Genomic DNA, 14,962 nt, shown 5'->3' on the forward strand with positions numbered 1-14,962 from the left:
AATAAATAAGACTTCCTTTAACAAATATTCCTTATGTCCTTTTCCTAAGTAAGAAAACCTTCAGCACAACAAAAGAATCACCTTATTTGAACAGAATTTCTAGAATTAACTCTCTCTGGTAAAATGCATTATTTTATGTAATGACTACTCTACCTCTAATATCCCTCTACCCCCCACCCTCCAAAAAAAGCCTTTGGGAATAATAGGTAACTATAATTTTCTTTCCTTTACTCATGGATCCTCAGAAGGCAAGAGGGAAATCTCTATTAATCATTTCCTATTACAAGGAAACAACATCATCCTGAAGCTTACTAACAATTGTCAGAGTGATGAAAAACAATTATAGCACTATAAAAGGGAACTTGTATTAAAGGAATTGTATGAATGTAAAAGGAATTGTATGAATGTATTTTGTAAATTATTTATAATCTAATCTACAGTACATTCCATATATGACTTATCTGTATTAAAATTTTCAATATAACAGATATTATTTTTCAGTAACAATGAAATCAATTTAAATACAAGAAAAATTGAAGTCTGATCCTGAACTAAGTATATTTGTTTTAAAGGTAAAATCTCTCATCTCCAGATTTCTTGATTTAGTTACCAAAGATCTTGATGATACTTAACAAATCATTTTACTTATATCATCTCTTTATTTGGTAAAGATATTGATAAGATATATTAAGTCCTAACCTACTATCCTCCTCATCTTAAGAGGTATATGGTATAATGGACTGAAGGGAAACATTGAATCAGGAAGCAAAGAACTTAGGCCTGAATCTTGGCTTTATTACTTTAGCTGAGACTCTGGGCAATCAAGAGATTTTTCTGATCATTATGATTCTCTATAATCCCCTACTGCCTATCTGATGTGCAATGATTATTATAAAGATTGGGCAAGATAATTTATAGCACACAAATAATATTTCAGTATAAGATAGTAAACAAAAAGAAATACAGTATCTGGGCACCTGTGGCTCATGCCTGAAATGCTAGCTACTCAGGAGGCTGAGATCTAAGGATCTCAGGCAGGATCTCAGCCAGCCCAGGCAGGAAAGTCCTAAGACTTTTATCTCCAATTAACCACAAAAAGCCAGAAGTAGTAGAGCTGTGGCTCAAGTGACAGAAGGCTAGCCTTGAGCAAAAAAAGTTCACAGACAGCTCCTAAGCCCTGACTTCAAGTCCCAGGACTGCCACAAATGCATGCACAAAAAAAAAAAAAATACAGTAACATATAAAACAGTAATGAAAAGCTAGGTAGTCATAGGAAAACAGTGGGAGATAAACAGGTTTAGAAAAACTCAGAACTCTCTTATCACAATTACGCAAATCCAACCCATTCAAACTACTTCCTCCCTGGGTACGTCTCTTACATATTCTTTTTTTTGTCAGTCATAGGGTCTGAACTCTGGGCCTGGGTGCTGTCCCTGTTCTTCAGCTCAAGGATAGCACTCTACCACTTGAGCCACAGTGTCACTTCCAGCTTTTTTCTGCTTATGTGGTGCTGAGGAATTGAACTCAGGGCCTCATGTATGCAAAGGAAGCACTTTACCACTGAGCCACCTTCCCAGTCCCCTCTTACATACTCTTGCATATAGGAAGCACCTTTCTTTAATATATAGCCTTAACCACATCACAATACTGATGATAAGTTATATTTTAGAGATTTCCTATTTTTTAGGAATAAATTGAAACCAAAATAATGTAATTTTATTTATTATTTAGGTGCCAGTATTAGGGCTTCAACTCAAGGCCTCAAGCTTTTGCTTATTAGCCTTTTCCACTTTAGGCTATCACTCTACTACTTTAGCCAAGTTCCAGCTTTTTGATAGTTAATTGAGATAAAGAGTTTCAAGGATCTGTCTGCCCACTTTGGTCTGGACCTGGATCCTCAGATCTCAGTTTCTTGTATAGCTATGCTTTCCTTTGTTTGCAAATATGAACCAGAAACCTACATAAATCAATCCTTTTCATTAGTGAGCTTCCTAATAACAAGTCATTAAGAGAAAATACTAAAAAATGTAAGGGAAAATAGTCTAACACCTAAATGACTTTTTTTTTTTTTTTTTTTTTTGTCGGCAGTGGGGCTTGAACTCTGGGCCTGGGCACTGTCCCTCAGTTCTTCAGCTCAAGGCGAGCGCTCTACCACTTGAGCTACAGCGCCACTTCCGGTTTTCTGGTGGTTTATTGGAGATAGGAGTCTCACGGTCTCTCCTGCCCGGGCTGGCTTTGAACCGTGATCCTCAGATCTCAGCCTCCTGAGTAGCTAGGAGTACAGGCGTGAGCCACCAGCGCCCGGCAAATGACTCATATTTTTATCTTTAAGGTAGGAGACCTTGGAGTCAACAATAATTTAAGGATGATCAAGGAGAACTATTTACCCTTTCTTGACTAGGAAGAAATATTTTTATTTAAATGATTTTGTTTGGAAGCAAGGTTTTATTCAAATAAACCCTAAATGCTATGCTATAAACTAACAAACAATGTACATACAAACTAAATATACTTACCAAGAACAATATACACTTGCTGTTTGGAGCTGCTGGGTAAGATAAGTCGTACAAAGAACAAATGCTGTGTTATCCTGACCCTCAGATTCCAGATTACATATGATGTCTAGTATTTCCTTGCAGTCCACCTTTGCAATCTATCAAAAATGAGATGACTAAGTTAAAAAGAAAATGGTAACTTTTCCTGTAAACTTTATGTAATGTGAAACTTCTTTACAACATTTTCTATCTTTCATAACTGATAAGGCAAGAATTATAATTTTCTTGTACTGACTAATGGCTGAATAGCATGACATGAGTATTTAATATCCAAAATTATTAAGACAAGAAAGGAACAAAGAATTTATAAGGAAGTTCCTTTACATTTGCAATACAGACATAAACACTATGCATTAAAAAAATTATACAGGAACATTGCTACCATATAATACAGTCAAATCAAACATAATAACCTAGTTAGTTTCATATGAAGTATCATCCCCCCTTACTTCCCCAGTCCACTAAGAATTAAACCTAGAGTCTCACACATGCTTGAAAAGTACTCTACAACTGAGCCTACATCTCAAACCCTTACTGCCTTTCTAATTATAGTTTGAGACAGGGTTCCTCTAAAGTGCCTGATAGGCTTTGAATTTGCAATCTCTTGCCTAAGCCTCCTGGGCAACTGAGATTCAGGGTTGTCTTCCCCCACCCCCCTTTCTTTTCCTTCTCAATTTTATTCTGGTTACAGATAGTAAAATACCTGGTTTACCCAAACTCCCAGTAAAGACCCAAAGGAAACCAGTTCAAAGAACCACTGTCTGAGCATGGCTAAAAAAACATGGTAATCTTGTAGCAAGCCAGGCACAAGTGGCTCAAGCCTGTAATCCTAACTATTCAGGAGTGTGAGATCCGAGGATACTGGTTTGAAGCCAGTCTTGGGCAGGAAATCCTTGAGAATTTTTATCTCTAATTAACCAGCAAACAGACCGGAGGTAGACTCAAGTAGTAGAGTAAAGCTTTAAATTCAAGCCCTGTTATCAACAAAAGAAAAAAAAATGGAAGGGGCTGGGGATTTAGCTCAATGGAAGAGCACTTGCTTGGTAAATGCAAGGCCCTGAGTTTAGTCCTCAGCTCTGGGGGGGAAAAATGGAAAAAGAAAAACCAAGTATTTGGGGCATGATAGAATGAATGTAAATCTAGTGGAATGGCCTATGCTACTGGCTATAAATATATGCAAAGTAAGTGAGTTCTTGTGATGGAAGGTTACACAAAAAACCCTACCATGAACTAGTCCCACTGAATAGAAACTGATGCAAGGAAAACATGTTAACAATAAATACGTCTATAAAAAGGCTAGGCTGCCAGGCATTGGTGGCTCATGCCTGTAATCCTAGCTACTCAGGAGACTGAGATCTGAGGATCATGGTTCAAAGCCAGTCCAGGCAGGAAAGGCCACAAGACTCTTATCTCCAGTAAACTACTCAGAAAAAACCGTAAATGGTGCTGTGGCTCAAGTGGTAGCTATACTTGTGCAAAAGCTCAGGGACAGTGCCTAGGCCTAGAGTTCAAGCCCCAGGATGGCTATGCCCTCCCCCCCCAAAAAAGGGGGGGCTATGTGCTAATGGATCATACTTGTAATCCTAACTACTCAGGAGATCAGAGGATTTCAGTTCAAGCCAGCCCAGGGAAAAAATTCCCTAAGACTCTTACTTCCAATTAACAAGCATAAGACTAGAAGGTGAGTTGTGACTCAAGTCATAGAGTACCGGCCTTGAGCATAAAAGGCTAGGCCCTGAGTTCAAGCTCCATGATTACATAAAAACACAAAAAGTAAATAAATAACTGGAAAAATACAGGTAAATTAAAACTTTTAAGACCTCACTAGTAGTATAAAATGATTACACTAATTGGTGCACTAAATTTTTTTAAATAAATTTTTTTTATTGTGAAAATACCGTACAGGGGCTGGGAAGGTGGCTCATGAGGCCCTGGGTTCGATTCCTCAGCACCACATAAGCAAAAAGAAAAAGCCAGAAGTAGCACTGTGGCTCAAGTGGTAGAGTGCTAGCCTTGAGCTGAAGAGCTGAGGGACAGGGCCCAGAGTTCAGGCCCCACGACCGGACTCCCCCGCAAAAAAATACTGTACAGAGGGGTTACAATTACACAAGCAAGGTAATGAGCACATTTCTTATCAAGCATTGTTGCCTCTTCCTTTGTTTCCCCTTACTATCCCTGCCCTCCCATTTCCACCCCCTCCGAGTGCACTAAATCTTGCACTGAAAAAAAAAAAAAATCAAACAAATGCTACAAAACACTTTTTAAAATAATAAAACAAAGGCTGCTGACAAGCTTTTGAATTTTTCACTGAGAATCTAGGAAAAGAACTTACACTTAATATACTGAAATAACGTGGGTTCTAGTGGTTTATGCCTGTAATCCTAGCTATTCAGGAGGCTGAGATCTAAAGATTGTGGTTTGAAGCCAGTCTGGGCAAGAAAGTCCATGAGACTTTCATCCCTAATTAACTTCCAAAACGCCAGAAGTGGAGCTGTAGCTCAAGTGGTGGAGTACTACCTTTGAGCAAAAAAACTTAGGGAAAGTGCCCAGGCCCTGAGTCTAAGCCCTAGGAACAGCACCAAAACAAAAACAAAAACAAAAACCCAAATACCAAAAACCCTGAAAAATCTTCTGTTCCTAAATATGACTCCTAGCACTAGTGCTTCCGTTTTATAGCTGTTAAGAAAGTACATATATTCTACAAGATTAATATATCAATTTCTGCAAAAAAGGAAGGTAGACATTTGCTAGGGATAGGATTACAGATCAATCTATACAGTATTACCATCTAAACAAATTAAGTCTTCTGGTTCATGAAAATGGAATACTCTAACCCTTTCCTAGTTTTTATTGTTTATATTTATTTTTTCTACTGCTGATGACAAAATAGGGCAGGCAAGTGAGCTGAGTGAGCTTCACTTCTAGCTTCCAGCTTCATTTATTTAGATCTCTAATTTCTTTTAGCAGCATTTTATAATCTTTAGGGCATAAGTCCCCCCCCCCAACTTACTCCCAGCCACGCATGATGATGAATGCCCATGATCCCAATCCCAGCATTCAAGTTTGAGGCTACTCTGGACTACATATGGAGTCAAAATGTGTGTGTGTGTGTGTGCGCATGTGTGTGTGTGTGTTGATGGTGAATGCCCATGATCCCAATCCCAGCATTCAAGTTTGAGGCTACTCTGGACTACATATGGAGTCAAAATGTGTGTGTGTGTGTGTGTGTGTGTGTGTGTGTGTGTGTGTGTGTGTGTGTGTGTGTGTGTGTGTGTGTGTGTGTGTGTGTGTGTGTGTGTGTGTGTGTGTGTGTGTGTGTGTGTGTGTGTGTGTGTACCTATATGAACTAGTATTGCAGTACAGATCAGTGTGTGTGTGTGTGTGTGTGTGTGTGTGTGTGTGTGTGTGTGTGTGTGTGTGTGTGTGTGTGTGTGTGTGTGTGTGTATACCTATATGAACTAGTATTGCAGTACAGATCTGTAAGGATCTTTTTTTTTTTTTTGGCCAGTCCTGGGACTTGAACTCAGGGTCTGGGTACTTTCCCTGAGCTTCTTTTGGCTCAAGGCTAACGCTCTACCACTTGGTCACAGCGCTACTTCTGGCTTTTTCTGGTATGTGGTACTGAGGAATTGAACCCAGGGCTTGATACATGCTAGGCAAGCACTCTACCACTAAGCCACATTCCCAGACCCTGGGAGGATCTTTTAAGTGTGTGTATTTTTAATTTTTTTTTTTTTGGCCAGTCCTGGGCCTGGAACTCTGGGCCTAGGTGCTGTCCCGGAGCGCCTTTGGGTCAATACTAGCTCTCTAACACTTGAGCCACACCACTACTTCTTCCTTTTTCTGTGATTAATTGAAGATAAGAGTCTCATAGTCTTTCCTGCCTGGGCTGGCTTTGAACTGTGATCCTCAGATCTCAGCCTCCTGAGTAGCTAGGATTACAAGTGTAAGCTACCAGTGCCTGGCTCATATTTATTTATTTATTTATTTATTTGGTCTGGTCATGGGGCCTGAACTCTGGGCCTGGGCGCTGTCCCTCAGCTCTTCAGCTCAAGGCTAGCACTCTACCACTTGAGCCACAGCGCCACTTCCGGCTTTTTTAAAATTTTTTCTGCTTATGTGGTGCTGAGGAATCGAACCCAGGGCCTCATGCATGCAAGGCAAGCGCTCTACCACTGAGCCATCTTCCCAGCCCTCATATTTATTTTTTTGTCTTGAATTAAATTCCATTCCAAAAAAAAAAAGAAAAAGTTTGCAACTTTTGTATATACTTGGCCCAGGTAAGACTGGTAAAAATATAAAAGGCTTCCTTTTTTAGTTTTGAAACTGAGAGTATATACAAGATAAAGTGCCATGATGTCTTCAATTTTTAAATAGTTCAGGAAAAAAAGCTAAGTAAAGCAAATGGCAAAGATAGTTTTCAAATGTTGAACATAGGTATAAGCAAGGGTGAGGATTATTTTTTTTACATTAAAATATTTGAAAAAAATTAGGATGATTTGGAATAAAAATTCCCAGGTGCTCTTTTTTTTTAATATTAAATAATGTCAAGGCAATAGTCAGGAACCATCATCTCAAAAACCAAAATTAACCAACTGAAAAAATAAAAGGAAGTCACTGATGTTTTTCTTTAAACTGTTATCTGAGAGAAACTAAAATGTCCTACTAGATTTTTCAAAATAATGTGTTATTTCATAATGATCCCTCTGCCCCACCCCAGTGAAACCACATATCCACCAAAATACAGACATAACCCATGAAAGTGAGACTTAGAAGTGAAATTCAGATGCATACTAAACCCTAGAAAGAAGTCCTACCACGCTGTTTAAAGAACTCTGAGCTGGGTACCAAAGGCTCACACCTATAATCCAAGCTACTCAGAAGGCTGAGATCTGAGGACTGTAGTTCAACGCCAGCCCAGGCAGGAAAGTCTGTGACTCTGATCTCCAATTAACCACCAGAAAACTGGAAGTGGTGTTGTGGCTCAAAATGATATAGTTGCGGGCTGGGAAGGTGGCTCAGTGGTAGAGCAGCTTGCCTTGCATGCATGAGGCCATGGGTTCGATTCCTCAGCACCACATAAGCAAAAAGAAAAAAAAAAAGCCGGAAGTGGCGCTGTGGCTCAAGTGGTAGAGCGCTAGCCTTGAGCTGAAGAGTTAAGGGACAGTGCCCAGGCCCAGAGTTCAGGCCCCATGACCGGACCCAAAAAAAAAAAAAAAAAATGATATAGTTGCTATCCTTGCAGGGGCAGTATCCAGGTCCTGAGTTCAAATTCCCCACTACTAACCAAGACAAAACAAAACAAAACAACAACAACAAAAAACACCTCTGAGCTGAGTGTGGTAAGCCTAGCCCATTGCCTATAATCTTCGCACACAAGAGAGAATGCACACACATAGGATGGATGGTGAATTCAACTACAACTGGGACTATAGAGCTGAAACCCTGTATTAAACAACTGCAAAAAAAAAATAAATAAACGCTCTAGATGTTAAAATACTTAAAAAGGTTAATCCTCAATTTCTTTACAATCTCATCCCTCCCCCCAATAATTGTAGGATGAAGTGAAATGCAAGTATTAAAGACTGTAATTTTAAATTCACTGATATTGTAACCATTTCTGGTTTAGGTTTCAATCTTGGTAATTTTTTTATTCTATCTATCTATCCATCTATCCATCTATCTATCTATCTATCTATCTATCTATCTATCTATCTATCTATCTATCTATCTATCTATCTATCTCTATCTATCTCTATCTATCTATCTATCTATCTATCTATCTATCTATCTATCTATCTATCTATCTATCTATCTATCTATGGCTTCACCTCTGGGCTTGGGTGCTGTCCTGGAGCTCCTTTTGCTCAGGGCTAGTGCTCTACCACTAGAGCCACAGCTCTACTTCTGACATTTCTAGTAATTTAGTGGAGATAAGGATCTCACAGACTTTCCTGCCCAGGCTGGCTTCAAACCGTGATCCTCAGATCTGAGTTTCCTGAGTAGGATTATAGGCGTGAGCCCCTGGGAGCTTGGCTCTTATTCTTTGTTTTATATGTTGAAAATTTAATCTTTGCAAAGATTTCTTGCTTTAGTGAAGAAAACCAGAATCATTCACTTGACCATTGTAACTTTTAATAAAATCACATGTAAAATTAATAGCAATATCATTTCTCAAAATTCCATATAAATAAAATACTACAATCTAGAACCCCAGGACTATAAGATATTCTTCTGCTTTCTAGATGTACCTGATTTCTGACAGGCCTTTTTTTTTTTTGTCGGAAATGGGATTTGAACTCTGGGCCTGGGAGCTGTCCCTCAGCTCTTCAGCTCAAGGCTAGCATTCTATCACTTGAACCACAGCACCACTTCAGGTTTTCTGAGTGGTTTATTGGCGATAAAAGTGTCACTGACTTTGCTGCCAGAGCTGGCTTTGAACCAAGATCCTCAGATCTCAGCCTCTGGAGTAGCTAGGATTACAGTTGTGAGCCACTGGTGCCCAGCTTGACAGGCCTTTTTATGATTCTGAATCCTGGCTTTCACATGACTCAGTCAATTAATCTCGATTGTATGTGTTTGGCAAAACTGTCCCCAGCAGAGGTTTCTCATTACAAACACCCATTACTGGGATACCCACAGGAGCCAACATACAAAGAACTTTTATTCCCAGCTGCTCCTAAAGATAATTTAACTCTTCTTGAGAAGAGAGCAGAAGCAAATGCCAAATATGTAACTAGGATACCTTAAAATAGCTGCTTTAAAGCTCCAACTGATGAACATCTAGTGACTAATATTATCCCAAAGTTGTCAATTGCAAGAGAAAGCATCACTGGATAAGAAATTAATTACCATATATACACACTCTTTAAAAATGTGTGCAATTAACCACCGGAAAATCGGAAATGGTGCCGTGGCTCAAGTGGTAGAGCACCAGTCTTAAGCACAAAAAAGCTCAGGGAGAGCACCACAGCTCTGAGTTCAAGCCCCATAACTGACCAAAATAAATAAAATTTGAGGTCCTCTTTCTCCCCACCCAACACATCTTACTTCTTACAGGATCAAAATACACATTCTGACCCAAGGAAGATTCTCTAGTGAGCTCCTGCAAAGAATACATTGATATCTATACTTTTGCTAACCAACAATTAACCTTAAGCCTTTCTTTCTTCTTTAATTTTTATTTTGTGTTTATGTGGTAGCCAGGAACTGAATTCTTCCTATAACTGTTTCTGACCAAACCCCTTCCCCCAAAACTAGCCACATACACTTCTGTAGTTGCCAATGCCTACTACAATGTTGGAAACAAAACAGGTTTTAAATAAACAAAAATTGAGAGATTAATGGGGAGGAATAAAATCCAGGGTGTAGCTACTTCTTTTGTTATGTCTCAGATACTGAGACTATTACACATCTTAATCTAAGTTTCCCAAACACAAAATATTACAGCCGCTACTAGGGATCAGTAGTCTATCTGCTTACTCTACCTGACACGGCAAATAGACACAGGTTTATCATTAATGCCTTATGTTTTTTTTTATGAAAATGACGTTATAAAAGGCTAATTATCTCTGTGTACACCATGCAAAGCTTCTCTATCTAAATCTGTATTTTACCTCTGATCAGTCTTCTTGAGTGTGTCTCTTTAGTTACAGAATCTATATAGTGTCCATGATATATGCTAGGAACTGTGTTAGGGCTTTTGGTCTTGTATCTCTTTTGAACTATCTAGCCATTTGGTAATATAGTTACTATTGTTTTGGCAACTTTACAGATGAAGAAAAAGCAGCTACTTGTGCAAGGTTGGATGGCTAGTAGCTGTCAATGAAAGGATTTAAGCTTACATATTGTGACTAAAACATAACCTTCAGTCCCCAATTAATCCAATTAAGTAATCAGCCAGCCAAAAGGGAGTTTCAGAACTCTACAGCCAAGCTCATCATTTCTGAATGACCAGAAACAAATATAACTTGTGAAAAATCTTCAGATCAACAAATTTAAGACCGTTGCTGGAGAGAAACACTTTGTATTCAGCCTGGATACTAGATAATCAAGGAAGTGTAGGTAAAGAGAAAGGTTGATCAATGACAGACTCACTGGGTACTAGAGCAAGTAGTCAAAGTAGTTAGAAAGTCAGGATACTGTGCTACCCAAGTAAAAAACTGTTAAAGAGACAAAGTTGAAAAGTTATGTTAAGACATAATCTAAAAAGTCAACATCAGATTTAATGATATGATGAACTGGCAGAGGAAAATTTTCTTTTAGAATGCCTTAAAGACAGAAAAATGTTCAACAGCAGTTCAAGAAATAATGCTTAGAAGGCCAAGGGAGAAATTGGGCAGTGGCTAGGAGGGGAAGTAGGCTCTCAAGATTTATTTTTTCAAAATTTAAGAAGTTAATAAAAGGAGTTGGGAAGGTGGCTCAGAGGTAGAGTGCTTGCCTTGCATGCATGAGGCCCTGGGTTCTCAGCACCACATAAGCAGAAAAAGCCAGAAGGCTGAGGCTCACGTGGCAGAGTGCTGGTCTACAGCTGAAGAGCTGGGACAAGTGCCCAGGCCCAGAGTTCAGGCCCCACAACTGACAACAACAACAAAAAAAGTTAATAAAAATGCTGATGAAGGGGCTGGGAAGGTAGCTCAGTGGTAGAGTGCTTGCCTTGCATGCATGAGGCCCTGGGTTCGATTCCACAGCACCACATAAGCAAAAAGAAAAAAAGCCAGAAGTGGTGCTGTGGCTCAAGTGGTAGAGCGCTAGCCTTGAGCTGAAGAGCTGAGGGACAGCGCCCAGGCTGAGTTCAGGCCCATGACCAGGCCAAAAAAAATAAAATAAAATGCTGATGAAAGAGGGCTAGGAAGGTGGCTTAGTGGTAGAGTGCTTGCCTAACAAGCATGAAGCCTGGGTTTGATTCCTCAGTACCACATAAACAGGGGGGAAAAAATGCTGATGAAAGAAAAACTGATAATATGATAGAGAAAAGGATAACTGCAGGTAGTATAGTGGCTCACACTTGCAATCCCACTACTAGAGAGGGTAAAGATCATGAATATAACAGTTCAAGGGATAGCTAGGGTAGAAGGTAATTATTGAGACCCAATCTCAACCAATAAGCCAGGTGATGGAGTCACATACCTCTGATTCCAGCTACTTGAGAGGATCACCATCTATGGTAAAGCCAGGCATTATTTCAAGACCCTATCTGAAAACTAATGGAATGAAGGTGTGGCTCAAGTCACAGAACACATGCTTAGTATATGGGAGGTCCTGAGTTCAAACCTCAGTATCATTTTTTAACTGTTGCAGCATTACTGGTAATCAATGCAATAGCCAGTAAAATCGGATAAGGAATTTCTTCCTTAACAAATGAGGAATTATGTATACGTGGATACAGAAGTAAACAGATGTTACAGAAGAAACTTTTTCTCTTGCAAATCCTTCACTTTCCACAGAAAAATAAAAGACAAGTTCATCAATAGAGAATTGCTAGATGGGGCAGAAAACAGTAAAATATAAGCTTGAAGATAAGGGACAAAGCCAAGAAACAGTAATCTGAAAGGATGGGAAAGTGGATGGAATAAAGAAATATAACTGATTTACTTAAAGTGAAATTAGTTGGAAGTTTTCTCCATTTAATTGGCCCTGTGCACACAAATCAATATAAAAAGTTGTGATTGGGCTGAGAAGTTGGCTCAGTGATAGAGCTCTTGCCTTGCATGCATGAAGTCCTGGGTTCGATTCCTCAGCACCACCTAAGCAGGAAAAAAAAGCCGAAAGTGGTGCTATGGCTCAAGTGGTAGCATGCTAGCCTTGAGCTGAGGGACAGCGCCCAGGCCCAGAGTTCAGGCCCCACGACCAGACCAAAAAAAAAAAAAAAAAAGTTGTGATTTAGCCTTTCCTTTCCAGTCTCGGCCTCAGACCCTGAAGCTGCTGTGATGTTGATGCCCAAGAAAAACCGGATTGCCACTTATTACTCCTTTTTAAGGAGGAGGCACCCAGAACTGGCAGACAAGAGTGTGCCCAACCTTCACCTCATGAAAGCCATGAAGTCTCTCAAGTCTTAGGGCTACATGAAGGAACAGTTTGCCTGGAGGCATTTTTTTTTTTTTTGTCGGCCGTGGGGCTTGAACTCTGGGCCTGGGCACTGTCCCTCAGCTCTTCAGCTCAAGGCGAGGGCTCTACCACTTGAGCTACAGCGCCACTTCCGGTTTTCTGGTGGTTTATTGGAGATAGGAGTCTCACGGTCTCTCCTGCCCAGGCTGGCTTTGAACCTCGATCCTCAGATCTCAGCCTCCTGAGTAGCTAGGATTACAGGCGTGAGCCACCAGCGCCCAGCCTGCCTGGAGGCATTTTTATTGGTACCTATCCAACGAGGGTATCCAGTATCTCTGTGATTACCTCCACCTGCCTCCTCAGATTGTGCCTGCTACCTTGCACCGCAGCCAACCTGAGACTGGAAGGCCTCAGCCAAAAGGCCTAGAGGGCGAGCGGCCTGCAAGACTCACAAGAGGTGAACCTGACAGAGACACAGAGTGCTGTGCCCCCTGGTGCTGACAAGAAAGCCAAGGCTGGGGCTGGATCAGCAAGTGAATTCCCGTTTAGAGGTGGATTTGGTCGGGGACGTGGTCAGCCACCCCAGTAAAGATGGAGAGGATTGTTTTGTGTTGAATAAACTTGTAGCCAGGGGCTGGGAAGGTGGCTCAGTGGTAGAGTGCTTGCCTTGCATGCATGAGGCCCTGGGTTCGATTCCTCAGCACCACATAAGCAAAAAGGAAAAAAAAAAAGCTGGAAGTGGCGCTGTGGCTCAAGTGGTAGAGCGCTAGCCTTGAGCTGAAGAGGTGAGGGACAGTGCCCAGGCCCAGAGTTCAGGCCCCATGACCAGACCTCCCCAATAAATAAATAAATAAAAATAAACCTGTAGCCAGAAAAAAAAAAGTTGTGATTTATAGTAATCAAGCAGGTATGAATAAAGGAGAAACTAACAAAGGACAAAAGTATAGACCATGAAGCAATCCTAACTACTTACAGAAAAGCAGAATAAAAAAGAGAAATTAGGGCTGGGAAGGTGGCTCAGTGGTAGAGCGCTTGCCTTGCATGCCTGAGGCCCTGGGTTCAATTCCCCAGCACCACATAAGCAAAAAGAAAAAAAAGCCGGAAGTGGCGCTATGGCTCAAGTGGTAGAGTGCTAGCCTTGAGCTGAAGAGCTGAGAGACAGTGCCCAGGCCCAGAGTTCAGCGGCACCACGAACGGAAACCCCCCCCCCAAAAAAGAAGAAATTAGTACCTGACAGGTATGATGTAAAATGAAAGGGTGATAAGATCAGTAGATCCTAGTCAATCTAGTGTGGTTTGTATAGTAAAGGGAACGAAGTATACAGTAGAATATGTACAGGTAAAATTATCATAAAAATTTAAGCACAGGACTAGATTCTTGGGATTCTTACATTTAGGAAAAAAATTAAATACAGAAATAAAGTGAGAATATCTGAGTTAAATCTAAATAGCAGGTGAAAAAATAAAGTAAATGATAAAAACAAGTATTCCTAATTAATAAAAAATTACTAGAAAACTGATGCCACCCCACCATACACACCCCCCAAAAAAATCTTTTCAATATGCTGGGAGCCAGTGGTTTTCACCTGTGATCCTAGCTACTTAGGAGGCTGAGATCTGAGGATCATGGTTCAAAGCCAGCCAGGCAGAAAAGTCTGTAGGATTCTTATGTCCAACTAAATATATATATATATATATATATATATATATATATATATATATATATATATATATATGAAAAAATTATTTCAAATTTTCTAAGAAAAATAATTATTTAGATTTTTGTTATTTGCACCAATCCTGTGGCTTGGTGGTTAATTGGAAGTAGGAATCTCACAAAATTTGCTGTTAGGGCTGGTTTCAAACCACAATCCTCAGATCTCAGCCTCCTAGGTAGCTAGGGTTACAGAGAATGAGCCACTGGCACCTAGCATAATTTAGACTGTTTAAGGAAGCATTTAATATGATCAATAATACAATGCTTAAAATATCAACAATATTATTTTCCATGGCACCCAATTTGGCCATTTAATTGTTACTCAAAATATATTCAGGGAGTCTTAAGTCCAACAACTGTCTGCTCAGAGTTCAATGTATAAAGCTAAATGTTAATTAAACTAAATTAAGTCCCATTATTCTCCTTAGTTTATATACTTTGATGCCACTATTAACAGTTTTCCTAATTAGAATAAAATTACTGTAAGAAGAAAAAACTTTCACATTTGAAGATTTAACAGTAGACTATCACCCAGACATTTAAACATCATTTATATTTCTTAATTATTTACTTTTCAAGTCCACTTAGAAGACAATGTTACATTTATTAAAACTGTTAGAAGTACAATTAAGTAATTTTTACTA

The 14,962-nt window shown here is 39.7% G+C and overlaps 1 protein-coding gene across 2 annotated transcripts in view; it reads right to left on the reverse strand.

Moving 5' to 3' along the window:
• LOC138837847 (zinc finger protein Rlf) overlaps positions 1–14,962 on the reverse strand; it is a 66,963-nt gene that overhangs the window by 15,293 nt on the left and 36,708 nt on the right. For both annotated transcript variants that reach the window (XM_070036851.1, XM_070036852.1), the window contains one exon: positions 2,517–2,653. In XM_070036851.1, the coding sequence (XP_069892952.1) occupies positions 2,517–2,653 (137 nt within the window). The remainder of the gene's footprint in view (positions 1–2,516; positions 2,654–14,962) is intronic.

This window comes from Dipodomys merriami, unplaced genomic scaffold (assembly GCF_024711535.1).
Source record: "Dipodomys merriami isolate MVZ:Mamm:240054 unplaced genomic scaffold, mDipMer1.0.p SCAF_277, whole genome shotgun sequence".
NCBI lineage: Eukaryota > Metazoa > Chordata > Mammalia > Rodentia > Heteromyidae > Dipodomys > Dipodomys merriami.